This window comes from Natrix helvetica (assembly GCF_964273705.1).
Source record: "Natrix helvetica genome assembly, chromosome: 10".
NCBI classification, from domain to species: Eukaryota; Metazoa; Chordata; class Lepidosauria; order Squamata; family Natricidae; genus Natrix; species Natrix helvetica.
In genome coordinates, this window is record NC_138561.1 from 17,169,348 (window position 1) to 17,184,439 (window position 15,092).

Here is a 15,092-nt window from a genome sequence, read left to right on the forward strand (position 1 = left end):
GATCTAAGATAGAGCAACAGCAATAGCCCTTAGACTTATATACAGCTTCACATCGCTTTACAGAGCTCTCTAAGCATTTTAGAAAGTCAGCCTATTGCCCCCAACAATCTGTGTCCCCATTTTATCGACCTTGAAAGGATGGAAGGCTGAGTCACGTTTGAGTCGGTCTGGATCGAACTTCCGGCAGTGGGCAAAATCAGCCTGCAATACTGCATTGTAACGACTATGCCACTAAGGAAGGAAGGAAGGAAGGAAGGAAGGAAGGAAGGAAGGAAGGAAGGAAGGAAGGAGGAAGGACTAGAAATAGACATATAACACTTCACAGTGTTTTATTGCCCTCTCTAACTGATTTACAGAGTCAGCCTCTTGCCCCCAACAATCTGGGTCCTCACTTTGCCAACCTCGGAAGGGTGACTCAACCTTGATTCAATAATAAATGCAAATATATTACTGACTGATAACGGAAACTTGCAAATCTTGTGCTTTACGTATATGGAGATTCTCAATTGTCCAGGTCATGGCTGTCCCAAAGGTGCTTTTTCCAACTGGACTTTCTTGTTTGTTTTCCTTTGAAAAGATTTCACTTTTCATCCAAGAAGCTTCTTCAGTTCTTCAGTCAAAAACTAAAGAAGCTTCTTGGATGAGAAGCAAAATGTTTACCAAGAAAAACAACCAAGAAAGTCTAGTTGCCTTTTGGAAAATGCCTTTTGGGATGGCACTTAGAAAATCTGCACAATGCCAAATTTCCATACGGTCAATTTCAAAGGGCCACGCTGCTTGAATGTACACATATACAACATCAATAATTTCTGACAATTCTAGATTTTTGGGAAGACCTCAAGGCGTATGAAGGCCAAGCCAGCTAAATAAAATATCAGGACTGAAAGGGACCTTGGAGGTCTTCTAGTCCAACCGCTTGCACTAACAGGAAACCCTAAACCATTTCAGACAAATGCTTGTCCAATCTCTTCATGAAGGCCTCCACTGGGGGAGCCCCCACAACTTCTGGAGGAAAGTTGTCCCACTGATCAATTGTTCTAACAGTCAGGAGATTTCTCTTTAGATCTGAGTTGCTTCTCTCCTCGATTAGTTTCCATTCATCGCTTCTTCTCCTGCCTTTAGGTGCTTTGGAGAATAGGCTGACCCCCTCTTCTTTGTGGCAGCCCCTCAAATATTGGAAGACTGTGGTCATGTCTCCCTTAGTCCTTCTTTTCGCTAGTAAAGGTAAAGGCTCCCCTGCACATCCGTGCTAGCCATTTCTGCTCTAGGGATGGGTTGCTCCCAGTTCGGCCCATATCAGGTGAACCAGGAGTGGCGGCAGTGGGAGGCTCCACCCATCCACCTGGACACGTCCAAGCATGCACAGAAGAGGCACACTTGGGCACGATCAAACTGGTAATAAAAAAATGGATGCCCACCACTCAGATGGTTCTCATCTCCATTTCAAAGCCGAAGAGCCAGCGCTGTCCGAAGACGTCTCCGTGGTCATGTGGCCGGCATGACTAAACACCGAAGGCGCACGGAACGCTGTTACCCTCCCACTAAAGGTGGTTCCTATTTTTCTACTTGCATTTTTTAACGAGCTTTCGAACTGCTAGCTTGGCAGAAGCTGGGAAAAGTAACAGGAGCTCACTCCGTTACGCGGCGCTAGGGATTCGAACTGCCGATCTTCTGATCGCCACTGAGCCACCCCCTTCCCTAGACTCAGTTCCTGCAACTGTTCCTCATAAAGAACTGGCAGCTGGGATTTCACATTGCTGTGGGTAATCATGTAATTTCTCAATAATAGATTAAAGGGCGTTGACAGCAAAACAGATATGACATACTACAGCAATTGAATGTATTCTGTAACTAACCTGGGGTATTCTTTTTTTTTATGTACTTGCTTAAATGTCCCAGAATATCTGTAATCATTTCCCCTCCCCTCCCTCCCAAAAAAGCACCATTTTCTACCTTCAATCTTTTTAAGGCAATGCTGGCTTCTGCCAGAGCTTTCACTGAAAATGGCAAAACGGCAATTGAAAACCTCATGGTGTTAAACACTGAAATCACACTAAAGGCCTGTAAAAGAGAAGGAATGAAAGGATTCTTAATATCACACAGGAGGGGGATTCATCCAAGAGGGCCAGACTTTTCCGTGTTTCTTACTCTCAACCCCCAAGTTTTTATTTTCCTAATTTGGGGGTCATAGAGTGACCCCAATTTGGTGGCGCTGAGCCAGAGGTGGTATTCAGCAGGTTCTGACCAGTTCTGATGACTAGTCAGAATTCCTGTAGCGGAAATTCTGAGTAGTTCGGAGAACCGGTAACTACCACTTCTGACTGGCCCCGTGTGTGTGTGTGTGTGTGTGTGTGTGTGTGTGTGTGTGCGCGCGCGCACGCAGTTATTTCTCTCTCTGGGCACAATGACAATATACCTGCTGAATATAACTCCGCATTGGCGACAGGAAGGGCATCGAGCCAGTAAACACTCAGCTGCATTCAGTTGCCCCGATTCCACTCCGCAAGGGTTTATGGGTTCATTAAAAGATGATGATGATATTGGTATACACATACGCACACCCAGAGACACCCAGACACAGATACAGACACAGACAGACACACACACACACACACACACCTTGGTGACCAAAACTGGATGCAGTATGCCAAGTGTCGCCTTACCAAGGCGTTACACAAGGGAGTAACTAACTACTTCACGTGATCCCTGAGCCTATCCCTCTGTTAAGGCAGCCTCGAACTGTTGATTTGTGATCATCCCGGCTAGGGGCTGATAGCTACCATAAAAGACAATTACGAAACAGAAGCATCATCTTACCGCAGCAGCTGTCAGTTCACGCTTTAACAGGGTGTGGAAGGAAAACAGCATAACAACGGTTAGGGTGGAAACGACCGGGGTAAGAGCCGAATTCACACTCTGGACATATCCTGCCTTTTGCAGTGTTTTTCTTTCTGCTTCCCTGATGCCTGCAAAGGGAAAAAAAAAAAAAAAAACCCAACAACAACAACCCCCACATCATCCTGTAACGGCGTGGAACAAAAGGACAAACCGTTCATTTTTTCTAGACCGCGGTCTATGATTTTGCAAAGTATACCCTGTGCACCTTCAATTAAAGGTGAGTCATAAATCGGGGGACGGAGGATCTAGTCAAATCATTCCACTGAGACACGAGCCGACCCCGGGAGTCGCCTCCCCACTCCAGGTACCTGTGATAATTTTTGCAAAAGATTTTTCCCAGGCATACATTTTGATGAGCTTAATGCACGTCAGCACCTCGTTCATGATTCGCACACGTTTGTCGGTCAGCAAAATAGAGCGCCTTCGCAAAACAGACGTTAATTTGGCCATCAACATCTGCAAGGAAGAACAGAGGTAAATTTGGCCATCAACATCTGCAAGGAAGGGGAGCCACAGCCCAGATGTCGTTTCACAGCTGACAGCTAACCCCTTGGCTGAAAACTCAAGAATCTTCATAATTGTAGCTATCCCTTCTGTTACTAGAACTGATGGTGTTGCCTAGCTGGGTAATGAAACGTCTGCAAGAAAACAACAAAGCTCAGAGAACACCAAGGACCTCCCCCCTGCCCCCATGTCAACCCTGAGCTACAAATATTCTCCTTTATTGACATCCCTTCTGTTGTTCAGATTTAGGCTGTGAGTACAGGTAGTCCTCGACTTTCGACCATAATTGAGTCCAACATTTCATTTACTAAATGAGTTTTGCCCCATTTCACGACCTTTCTTGCCTCAGTTATTAGGCGAACCACTGCAGTTGATAAGTTAGTAACACAGTTGTTACTTCCCCATCGACTTAGCTTGTCAGACATTCGCAAAAGAGAATCACCTTGGGACACAGCAACGGTCATAAGTACGAACCGGTTGCCAAGCATCTGAATTTTGATCGCATGGGTGCTGCAAAGGTCGTAACTTTGGAAAACAGTCGTAAGTCGCCTTTTTCAGTGCCGTTGTCGGCTTTGAACGGCCACGAAATGAACTGCTGTAAGTTAAGGACTACCTTAGTCTTAGCTCAGGTGTAGGAGGAGGGCACTCTCGATGGATTTGGACTACAACATTTGCAGAAGTAGAAAAGTTTTGGTAAAATCCCAGCAGAAAGGAACCCGCCGCGAGATCTCTCGTAGAAAGCAAAACCATTCAGATCAAAATATGATGGGAACTGACTAGAGCAGGGGTGTCAAACTGGTGGCTCGCAGCCTGGATGTGTCACAGGCAGCCCATGCCTGCCCCAGCCCTGCAAGTGGGAAAATGTCATGTGTTTGACACCTGTGGATCAGAGGTGGGTTCCTACTGGATCGGTTCAGCCGAGTAGATAGTAACTCGGGCTGCCACGCCCTTAAATCGGTCCTAGCGGTGGTGGCGCCATCTTGATTTTTGCGTAGAAGAATCTTCATTGCAAAAATAATATTTTCCCCTCTTTTCTAACATTGTGCGCATGGGCAGATCTTTTAAGTTGCAATTGTGCATTGCAGGCGGAGTGCGCGAGGGAAGCTGAGCCGGCAGTGATGCCGGTAGCAACCCAGCCCTGCCGTAGACTAGAATGTCCTGTCCTTTACACAACTAGTTGCCACAAAGAACTAAAACGGGAGGGTTATTTTTTTCCCCCTTCTTATTTTAATAACACAGAGAGAGGACCGTAGGGGACATCTTCTGGTACAAAGGTGTCATAATTTTGAAGAAAAGGAAAATATTTTACCTGCAACGGTATAAATGCAACGTAAATGAACGTCCCTATCAGTGCTGTCGGACCGAGGAGGGCACAGGAATAGATGGTGCAAACCACGATCAACAGAGGCGCCGACATGGGCATGGGGCCGAACAAAGCGGCTTCGAATATCCGAAAACCATCGTTGGCTAAGAAATTAATCAACTGAAAGGCAACGAGAAAACGGCTCAGAAATGTATCTTGTGTTGAAAGCTGTCCAAATCATGGTCAATCAATGTGAACGGCAGGATCAGGTGGCCGATCGATACATCTAGAATGGTCAACTCTACAGACCACAGAGGAAGATGTACATTCATTACCCCTCAGATAACGTCTAATTTCCCAGGTAGACTGAATAGGCAACTTGACCAGGTGAGCTAATTCTATTTTATTGCAAGAATTGTCAGACAGTGAGAAGGTTGGGGAGGAACATGGGCCAGTCCTGGAGTCTGGAAAAGGCTCTGATGAGGGCTCTGTGTCGCAGGCAGAGAGGGGGCCAGAACCGTATGCCAGTTATCAGCTGCCTTCAGTGTCAGACATCAGTGAGGCAGACAAACAACTGGAGCCTGTTCCCAGTGTGCGCATACCAGAGGTTGGTTGCTAATTTTTTAACTACGGGTTAAAAAGAAGCGTCTGGGTGGGTGGGCGGAGCCTTTTGCCGCCACTACCACCAGTTTGGCCGATCCTAGCCAAACTGGCAGCAACCCACCTCTGGCGCATACGCAGAGTTGCCAGACGAAAGGAACAGCTAAAGAACAGAGGTTGACTTGGGAGGAAGGCCACAGGTGGACCATGAATGTCCCCTCCCAGAGGAAATAAAAGAGGAGCGAAAGGGGAGTGGAGTTTGCAGGAGACAATTAGTTCGCTAATTGGTTTGTGACTCTCCGAGACTCCTTGCCAAGTTCTGCAGATATCGGCCTGGCAGCTTTCCAAACCAGACAAGGTCTGTGACCGTAAATCCTCCTTTGAAAGACTTTGCTGGCTGTGAATCAGATGTTCGCAATATCTCTTGAAGAAAACCAACCCCGCGTATGTCTTGCCATTTAAATATTTATGGGAAATCAGATGAGGATGTGACCTCCAAATCTTACCTTGCTTAAAGACTTGTGTTTCAAGGACTTACAAGTCAGCAGGTTCTCAAAAGCAATGGTGGTCACAGCAATTTTTGCCCGGACAGCCGTGCGATAGTTGATAGCCCACGTCAATGACCACAACACAACTTTTGAAAATTCGGTGAAAAAAAGGGCCATGCAGAGGCCAATACCCTCCAGCAAGTCCTTTGAATCTTTGTCAGTGTACTGGAGAATGTTATGGAAGATCAGGGTCTGCCAGAAAAAAACACACCAAAACATAAGCATGTAAATTTCTTGGGAAATCTGTGTTGTTAAGTCGGTATATTTTTAAAGCAGTCGATATTATTCAATACTGCCTGATTTATTTCTCCCAGAGAGAGAGAGAGAGACAGAGAGAGAGAGAGAGAGACAGAGAGACAGAGAGACAGAGAGACAGAGAGAGAGAGTTTAAAATCTGTGCAAAAAATTGACAGGTTTCCCAACTAGTAGAGGTGCAACAAAGGTGCATTGGGTTGGCCAACACAAAATAATTCTCAAAGGATTGGAACCTAAATTCTCATATATATTTTTTGGCAGATTTCTTTTGAGTGTTTTCCCACAATTTGAAGGGAGAAGACATATTTTAGCAACGTTTAGGTCATTGGAACTGACTTCATCCTTACGATCATGAAAACATCCTGTTATGAAAATCACAAGCTCGAGCTGTGGTACTCAGGAGGATGGCGATGCCAAGATTGATGTGATTCTTAGCCGAAGATCCCTGTCACGTTTGTGCCAAAGAACGAAAGTGGGATCTTTTTTTATGAGGTATGAGTGTTTCACTGAAATAAGATCTCTCTCTCTCTTTAAAAAAATGGTTTATAAATGCAAGAGCAGTAGGCAGAGACGTTCTCTAGTGGTTGGTCTATCGATTCTCATTCATTTTGATGAGAGAGAATTTGCTTTTGAAATTTCTTTCAAAGCAGATGCCAATTGCAATGAGTGCCTTCAAAGTGAAGTAGGTTTCTCTCTCCCTCTTTCCTTCCCTCCCTCCCTCCTTCCTTTCCTCTCCCCTCTCTTTCCCTCCTCCCTCCCTCCTTTCTTTCCTCCTTCTTTCTCTCTCTTTTCATCTCTCTCTCTCTCCCTCACTCTCTCACTCCCTCCCTCCCCTCCCTCCTCCCCCCCACCCCCTCTCTCTGCTCTTAGAGACAAAGCAACTGGGAAGCTAGGTCTACAGCATGGTGTAGCCAACTCACCATGGCCAACTCGTCATAGCTAATTTGCTGTGTGATAATTCGCTGCGGGACAAAAGTTACATTGCTATAGAAGAAATGGTGGAATCGAATCATTAAAGAAAAGCTGAAAAAGGAGGGGCAAAATGAAACGAATGACAAACATTAACATTATTTTAAATACCTAAATTGAATTGTTGATTTGTCCTGCAGTGAATTGTCCACTGGGAGTTGGCCATGGTGAGATGGCCACATCAAGTTGGCTGCATTGAGTTGGCCATGGTGAGTTGGCTGTCCCAAGTTGTCCCATTCCATCCTCCCTGGCTTCCCACCTATTCTTTCAACCCCCAAAGAAAGACACCCGAAACCACTCCGGGGTAGCCTTTTGATCGAGGGGTGGATTTATCAAAAAGTTCTGCCTCAAACAAAGGTTTGAAATGTCCTCTCCCCCCCCCCCCCGGGATAAATTTTTGAGAAATCACCCCATCAAATTCTCTTTCCAAATCTTTTGAAAGGTTATCGGTGTCAGCTCTCAACATGTGCTTCCAGGTTACTCACTGGCCCCAAAATACCAAAACTGGCATAAAAAATATTAGCAATTATGTCCATGAAAATCCTCGTCCTTTGAAATTGAAAGAACACTTTGTCTAAGGAAGCTTTCTCCAGTCCGACTTTGGCAATCTCAGCTTCCCAGAGGAATCGGAATCTGTAAAAAAAAGCAAACGGCACCCATGACCCATTTCTTCCATGCCCAGCCACGCTTGTTAAAGTCCCTGTTGCCAATTAATTATTGCAGAGGACAGATAGAAAATTGAGGAATTATAACAGGGTATAAACAGGGCAGCTGCCAAAAAAGCCAACACAGTTCTAGGCTGCATCAACAGAGGGATAGAATCAAGATGCCTTGGTAAGGCCACACTTGGAATACTGCATTCATTTTGGCCACCATGATGTAAAAAAAATGTTGAGACTCTAGAAAGAATGACAAAGATGATTAGGGGACTGGAGATTAAAACATATGAAGAACGGTTGCAGGAACTGGGTATGACTAGTGTAATGAAAAGAAGGACTAGGGGAGACATGATAGCAGTGTTCCAGTATCTCAGGGGTTGCCACAAAAAAGAGGGATCCAAGGCACCTGAGTGTAGAACAAGAAGCAATGGATGGAAACTAATCAAGGAGAGAAGCAACTTAGAACTGAGGAGAAATTTCCTGATAGTTAGAACAATTAATCGGTGGAACAGAAGTTGCCTCCAGAGGTTGTGAATGCCCCAACACTGGAAGTCTTTAAGAAGATGTTGGATAGCCATTTGTCTGAAACAGTATAGGGTTTCCTGCCTAGGCAGGGGGTTGGACTAGAAGACCTCCAAGGTCCCTTCCAACTCTCCTATTGTATTGTATTGTAGACATTCAAGTCTAGAATTGGATGACCATCAGTCAAGGCTAGGCCAATGCCTTTTTGAAAAGTTGGTATTTTATTCCACTGTTTGTTTTACGGGTGTTTCACTTTGCAGAGAATAACAGAATAACAGAGTTGGAAGAGACCTTTGGAGGACTTCGAGTCCAAGTTCCCCTGTTCAGGCAGGAAACTCTGTACCAGTGACGGCCACCTGAGTGTTGAAATGGGAGCGCTTTGCATGTGTGCTTGTCAGGACTGCAACCAGGAAGCGGAGCTGCCTGTTGTGGTCCGCCGGCAGCCTGTGGAGCTGGCAGCAGATTCGAACATGAGGAGGTTGGGGAGGAACATGGGCCAGTCCTGGAGTCTGGGGAAGGCTCTGATGAGGGCTCTGTGTTGGAGGCAGAGAGGGGGCCAGAGCCATCTGGTAGTTATGTGCTTCCTTCGGAGCCTCCAGAGTTGGAGAGCAGCGAGGCAGGCTCCTCCTGCTCCCAGTACATGCAAGAAGGCAAGAACAGTTAAAACAGCTCGGGAGTAAGACTTGGAGGTGATTGGCCTCTCCCATAGGACATAAGGGAGGAGCAAAAGCATATGAGCCTTTGCAGGAAGCAACTTGGTTCATGCTGGTCAGTTTACCTTCTGAAAATACGTTTGGATTCTTTGCTCCGTGGTGCCTTGCCAAGCTAATTGCCAATTAAGTCTTTGGCAGCATTTTCAAAGAAGATAAAGGTGGGTGCTTATCAGCCTTATCCCGAAGGACTTTGGCAGCCTGCTGTAGGACTCTTTACTACTATTTGGAACTCATTACGAGCTGTGAATGAATACAATTCACAGCCTTTGAAATAAAAAGAGGGTGTTTGGACTTAATCCTATGCGTTTGACTGTTTCAGGAAGCCTGGGTCAGAACACTGCCCGGTGAGGGGGGGGAGCATACGTGCACTGGAAAAGGTACTTCTGGTTTCCAGCACGCGCAGAAAGTCTTCCAGTTACTGCACACATACCGATCAGCTGGCCGCTGCTCATGGTCACACCGCACGGACAAAGACCAGGTGATCATCGTGTATCACATGTGCATCACATGTGCATCACATGTGTATCACATGTGCATCACATGTGCATCAGAAACCCGGAAGAGGAACTGGTGCCATGCTAGGTGACATAGTTCCATGTGTCACTTCGGGCATGCATGCCATAGGCTTGCCATCACAGCCCTATACCATTTCAGACAAATCTCTTCTTGATGCGCACCTTCCCCAAAGAATGTCCGCAAAGAAGACTTAAACCAGGATGATACATTCCACGTGCAACCGAACCCATGAGGAAATGACAGGGTCTCGCTTTGGCCCACTACCCTTCTTTCCTTCTCCTATTAGGAAAGATACAGCAGGACACCACCAGCTCTGTTATTTTCTTACAAAGAACTGTTTCCCTGAAAATAAGAGCAAGTCTTATATTAATTTTTCCTCCAAAAACCACATTAGGGCTTATTTTCTTGTTAGGGCTTATTTTCAGGTAAAAGACAGTATTAATATGCATCCGTCTGGCTAATTATCTTAACCAGGGCTTATTTTTGGGGTAGGGCTTATATTACGAGCATGCTGAAAAATCATGCTAGAACATATTTTCCTGTTAGGACTTAATTTCGGGGGAAACAGGTTTATTATCTTCAAAGTCCAATGAATGCAAAGGAGGGCCACCTCCTTCTCTCCAGGAAGATTGGGGTGGGTCAAGAGAAGTTTTAAAAATAATAACCTTCTGGCATTCGGTTCAGCACTGTCGTAGTAAGAGAGAGGCGGCATCATGGCTGTATTGATTTTGTGCCGGTATCCTTGGAGCATTAGAGAGGAAAACCAAGAATAGGTAGCAAAGGAGAAAAGTCCAGCATTGTCCACTGGATTCTTGCAAGACCTGTAGGTCGGGTAGAAAGAGGGAATCAACCATGGGAAGAAGGAAGGGGGAAGAAGATTTTACAGCCATCAAAAGCTGCCTTCTGCTATCAGACCTGCAGCCATATTTTCTAGTGGATCTTTGGCCTGCCAAACTTTCTATTATTCTACTATGCATTTTCTATTGTGGGAAAATGGGAGGGGGATTGTACGGATTTAGATGGTATGTAGCCATAACAAAATTCTTTCTAGAAAGCCAAGGTCATCCTTTGTCTTTGCACCTCTGCACCTGACCAGAACTGGATGGGTAGAACTTCCAGCGTGGCAGTGGAAGATTGGGGCTTATTTTTTGTGATGGACTTGTGGGTGTGGGGGCAAGATCTTGAACTGGGTGGGGATAACCTGGAAGCTTTCAGATTCGGGTTTTTTCAGATGTGCCAACATGGCTCTCTTAATAAATTGGAACTTTGAGCAATACTTTGCCTTGGACTCTGATTTACTTTTGGATGCTATTTGGAATCCTGTCATTTGCCTTGGACCGTTGCCCATTCGGTCCTCCTAATCATCTCTTTGATTGGCACTTGTTCATCAGCGAGACCTTTTCCTCATCCCTGGCAGCTACAGCTTTTGAGCAAGAGTTCTCTAATCTTTTCACCGGATATTGAATAGCTGTCTCCGAGAAGTCAGCCTCCTTGGTTGTCTTTTCAACAGTGAAAACGCGCAACAATTCTCCCGTGCTTGCCAATCATTGAATTTCCACAGTAAGTGTGAAAATCGAGCTGTGCATGTGTGAAGAATGTAAAGCTGGTCTCGGGAATGGGGGACGACTGAGCAAGCAAGGAGGAGTTTTTAAAAAGAAAATAATTATATGGAGTCCTTGATTTATAACTGTTCATTTAGTGACCTTTCAAAGTTTCAACAGCCTCGGAAAAAGTGACTTATGACTGTTTTTCACACTTATGACCATTGCAGCATCCCTGTGATCATGCGATCAAAGTTCAGATGGTTGGCAACTGGTTCATATTTACAATGGGATCACGGGATCATCTTTTGCGACCTTCTGGCAAGCAAACCAGATTCCCTGAACAACGGGGTTACTAACCTAACAATTGCTATGGTTCACTTAACAACTGTGGCAAGGAAGTTCATAAAATAGGCTAAAACTCACTTAACAAATGTCTCGCTTAGCAAGATTAATTTTGGACTCAATTGTGGTTGTACGTTGACGACTTCCTGTATCAGGTTCTCTCTGCCCCATTTCATACCAAACAAAATCAAAATAGGGCTTTCTTGAGGTTCTTTCTTATGCTTTTTTCTTTCCCACAACTGCATTGCTTTTTTTTTAAAGTTTCCCCTTTAATGGTTCATCCGTGCTTTTCCAAGACATGCTGTATATTTTCCCACAAGTTGGCACAGCCCATGATCCCAAACCAACATGCTAGTCTGCTTCCCCTCCGAAACTTTAAGGAGGCACCCAAAAGCTTATCAGTTATCTGGAAATTGCAATTTTGGATGGCAAAAAATATGGGAAAGATACTGTAGGAGATGACCAGGCTGAGGGCAAGGGGGGTGGTCAAATGCGTCATCAGTCAGGAATCCCTGCATTCCTGCAAGAGATTTAAGTCCAGCCCACTTTGAATGCCTATCTTATCTCCTGCTCATTTCCCTTGAACGTTAGTAGCGCAGATTCTCAGACCCTCAAAACGACGCTATAGAGCACTGCACACCAGAACTACTAGACACAAAAACAGTTATTCCCTAACGCCGTCACTCTGCTAAAGAAATAATTCCCTCACCACTGTCAAACCATTCACTAAGGCTGCATTACTATTATTATAAGTCTTCTCGTCGTTCCTATCACCCATCTCCTCCCACCTATGACTGCTGGACTGTCACTTTATTGCTTGTATCCTTACGATTTATACTGATATTGATTGTTTCCTGATTTGTACCCTATGACTATCATTAAGTGTTGTACATTATGATTCATGACGAATGTATCTTGTCTTTTTATGTACACTGAGAGCATCTGCACCAAAGACAAATTCCTTGTGTGTCCAATCACACCTGGCCAATAAAATATTCTATTCTATTCTATTCTATTCTATTCTATTCTATTCTATTCTACTCTACTCTACTCTACTCTACTCTACTCTACTCTACTCTACTCTATTCTATTTTTAAAGAACTGTATGTCAATTTGTGAAGCTAATTTAAGTACTCTCCCTATCTACTACATCTCAGCAAATGGGACTAACTAAAACCAGGTCTCTGATAGTCATAAATTAGATGACTGATTTTTTCAGGAGTTAGATGCCAATCATTGAGATATTTATTCAGTGTGATATTCTAAATACAAGAACGTGGAACTTGCCTTGCTCTTAAGCGGATGGGAATCATGGTTTTTAAGCTTTGTGAATATTTCTGGTAGAAGGTCTTTTCAATATTTGTTTTGTGCAAATCGGTGGGAGGCAGATAATGTTCCAACATTATACCGTCATTCTGAAGGTACCAGGGCTTGCTCTCCTTAGCCATTTTTGTTTTTCTTTTAAGGGGGGAAAAAAGAGAAGGTGGTTAATTTTGAAGAACTGTTTCTTTCCATTTTCCTTTTAGTAAAAAAAAAAAAAAAAGCTGGAAGGCTTGAAGTCAGGAGACGAACAGAAATCTCTGCCAGTCAAAGATAAAGGCAAATAAACCTGCATAGATCAATTTTTTTGCAAAGCCATGTTAATTTTGGAGGCATTAAAGGTAAAAGTTTCCCTCGCACATATGTGCCAGTCGTTCCTGACTCTAGGGGGCGGTGCTCATCTCTGTTTCAAAGGCGAAGAGCCAGCGCTGTCTGAAGACGTCTGTTAGGAAGGCAGGAAGGAAACATTCTGATGTTGTTTCTAGCCTCATCTTTATTGCCCTGCTTACAGAAACTGCCTCTCCGGTTAACCCTTATTACATCGTAACCGCTAAGGCGAATATTTACATGGCAGCTTCCCAAGCTAGATAAGGTCTGTGGTCATAAATTCACCTTTGAAAGACTGTTTGCCAGGCCTTTGCTGAGCGTAAATGAGAGGAATTCACATTCATTTAATAAAAGAGATTTTGTCCGGAGCAGGACTCTGCCTCGTGCTTTTTGGGGAAGCCTAGCTCAGGACACACCTTCAATTCACTTCCACCTGAAAGCATTTTACCTGATCTTCCAAACTGGTGCAGCCTCTCTCTCTCCCCCGCAACTGCCTGACTCAACTGCCACTCTGGATTCATAAAGAACATTCTAGAATGCTAGAATTTTAGGACGAGGAGGAGGAGGAAGAGGAGGAGGAGGTGGAGCACGTTCAGACTAGCAAGATTATGTTGCTATAGCCAATCTCAGTCCAAGTACCTTTGGCCTTCTTGTAAAGTTGAGCTCTGATTCACCCAGTTGGATAAATACCTAGTTGGAACGGACAATATTTCACGAAACTATAAAATCAGTTGAGACAGTTTAGAATATCAATTCTCTGCTTGTTACGAGAATCTAAATCAAGTCATTCCTATCCGATGCTTGTCAGAACGCCTCTTTTAAAGGGTACATCTCCCACCCCTTAGGAACAGGTTTCTGTTGGTGAACTTTTCCGCATTGCCGTACAAACATTTTGTACTGCCTCGGTTGAACAACTTTTAAGTTCTGCCCAGAATGGCAATCCATCATAGGAGTCCAGCTTCACGGCTGATTAATGCGCTTCAGATCAAGTGATCAGTGAGAAACTTAAGTGCTTTCTTTTTGCTGTCTGTTTTTTTTTTTAAATGACCCCATTCTATCAATTCTAATTGGAAACCTTTGTAATTATTGACTTTGGGTTTTTGCAGAGTCAGAACCGAAGAGCGCATTTTGTCACAGCAAAGAAAGAAATGGAAGATGTCCTCTTGGGAGATGTATTTGTGGAACTGGGATATTCCTGATTCCGAAGTGTTTTTGAGAGTTGCAAGTAAGCGAGAACAAAGGGAAGCAGAAATGCTAGGGTGGACAGATAATATGTGGCCTAGAGATTGGTTCTGAAAAGAAAAGATGATCATCTTCCGCTCCTTGAAGAAGACTGGTTGAGTCTTCTTCAGTCTGGGCATGTTGTGGCCCACCATCGGCCAGCAGAGCTGGCAGCAGAGTCGGACAGTGAGGAGGTTGGGGAGGAACATGGGTCAGTCTTGTGGGCTGAGGAAAGCTCAGACAAAGGCTTTGTGTCAGAGGCAGAGAGGGAACAGCTGGAGCCTGTTCCCAGTGTGCACACGCACAGAGCTGCCAGAAGACAAGAACAACTAAGAAAGCAGGGTCAACTTAGCAGTAAAGCCACAACTTGGTCCCTCCCATAGGTAACAAAAGAGGAGCGAACGGGGAGTGGGGTTTGCAGGAGACAATTCATTCCTTTGGTTGTTTCAAGAGTGGAAAGTTCTATAAGAGACACTGTGCCAGGCTTTGTCTTGTCCTGCGTTTGGAAACTAGTCATTTGGCAGCTCTCCAGATGAGATAAGGTTCGTGTTGATAAACATTCCTCTGAAAGACTAGTCGTTTAAATTAGCCCTTTCCGTAACACCATCTCTATCTAATCGCTAAAACCCAAAATCTAAAATTTCATTTTTTTTCTACCTCAAGCACAAAATTCAGGAGCGGTTTCCAGTTAGAAACAAAGGTATGTGTATTTTTCTTTTCCTTGATCAAAGCTCTCCATTTGATTTGGATACACTGGATCGCTGTTAAGTTTAAACACCAGCATGTGTGCGCATGATTTAATCTTTTATTTTCTTGAGCTAGTACATATACATAATAAAACCAGGTTCAGT

At 44.5% G+C, this 15,092-nt stretch overlaps 1 protein-coding gene across 1 annotated transcript in view; it reads right to left on the reverse strand.

Annotated features, from left to right (window-relative positions):
- Nucleotides 1-15,092, reverse strand: part of LOC309397251 (ATP-binding cassette sub-family C member 12-like) — a gene marked incomplete at its 5' end in the record, with an annotated part of 55,996 nt that overhangs the window by 39,501 nt on the left and 1,403 nt on the right. The window contains 8 exons of the mRNA XM_081963108.1: nt 1,954-2,061; nt 2,818-2,966; nt 3,207-3,354; nt 4,712-4,885; nt 5,812-6,045; nt 7,563-7,710; nt 10,153-10,308; nt 12,661-12,831. Of these exons, the coding sequence (XP_081819234.1) occupies nt 1,954-2,061; nt 2,818-2,966; nt 3,207-3,354; nt 4,712-4,885; nt 5,812-6,045; nt 7,563-7,710; nt 10,153-10,308; nt 12,661-12,831 (1,288 nt within the window). The remainder of the gene's footprint in view (nt 1-1,953; nt 2,062-2,817; nt 2,967-3,206; nt 3,355-4,711; nt 4,886-5,811; nt 6,046-7,562; nt 7,711-10,152; nt 10,309-12,660; nt 12,832-15,092) is intronic.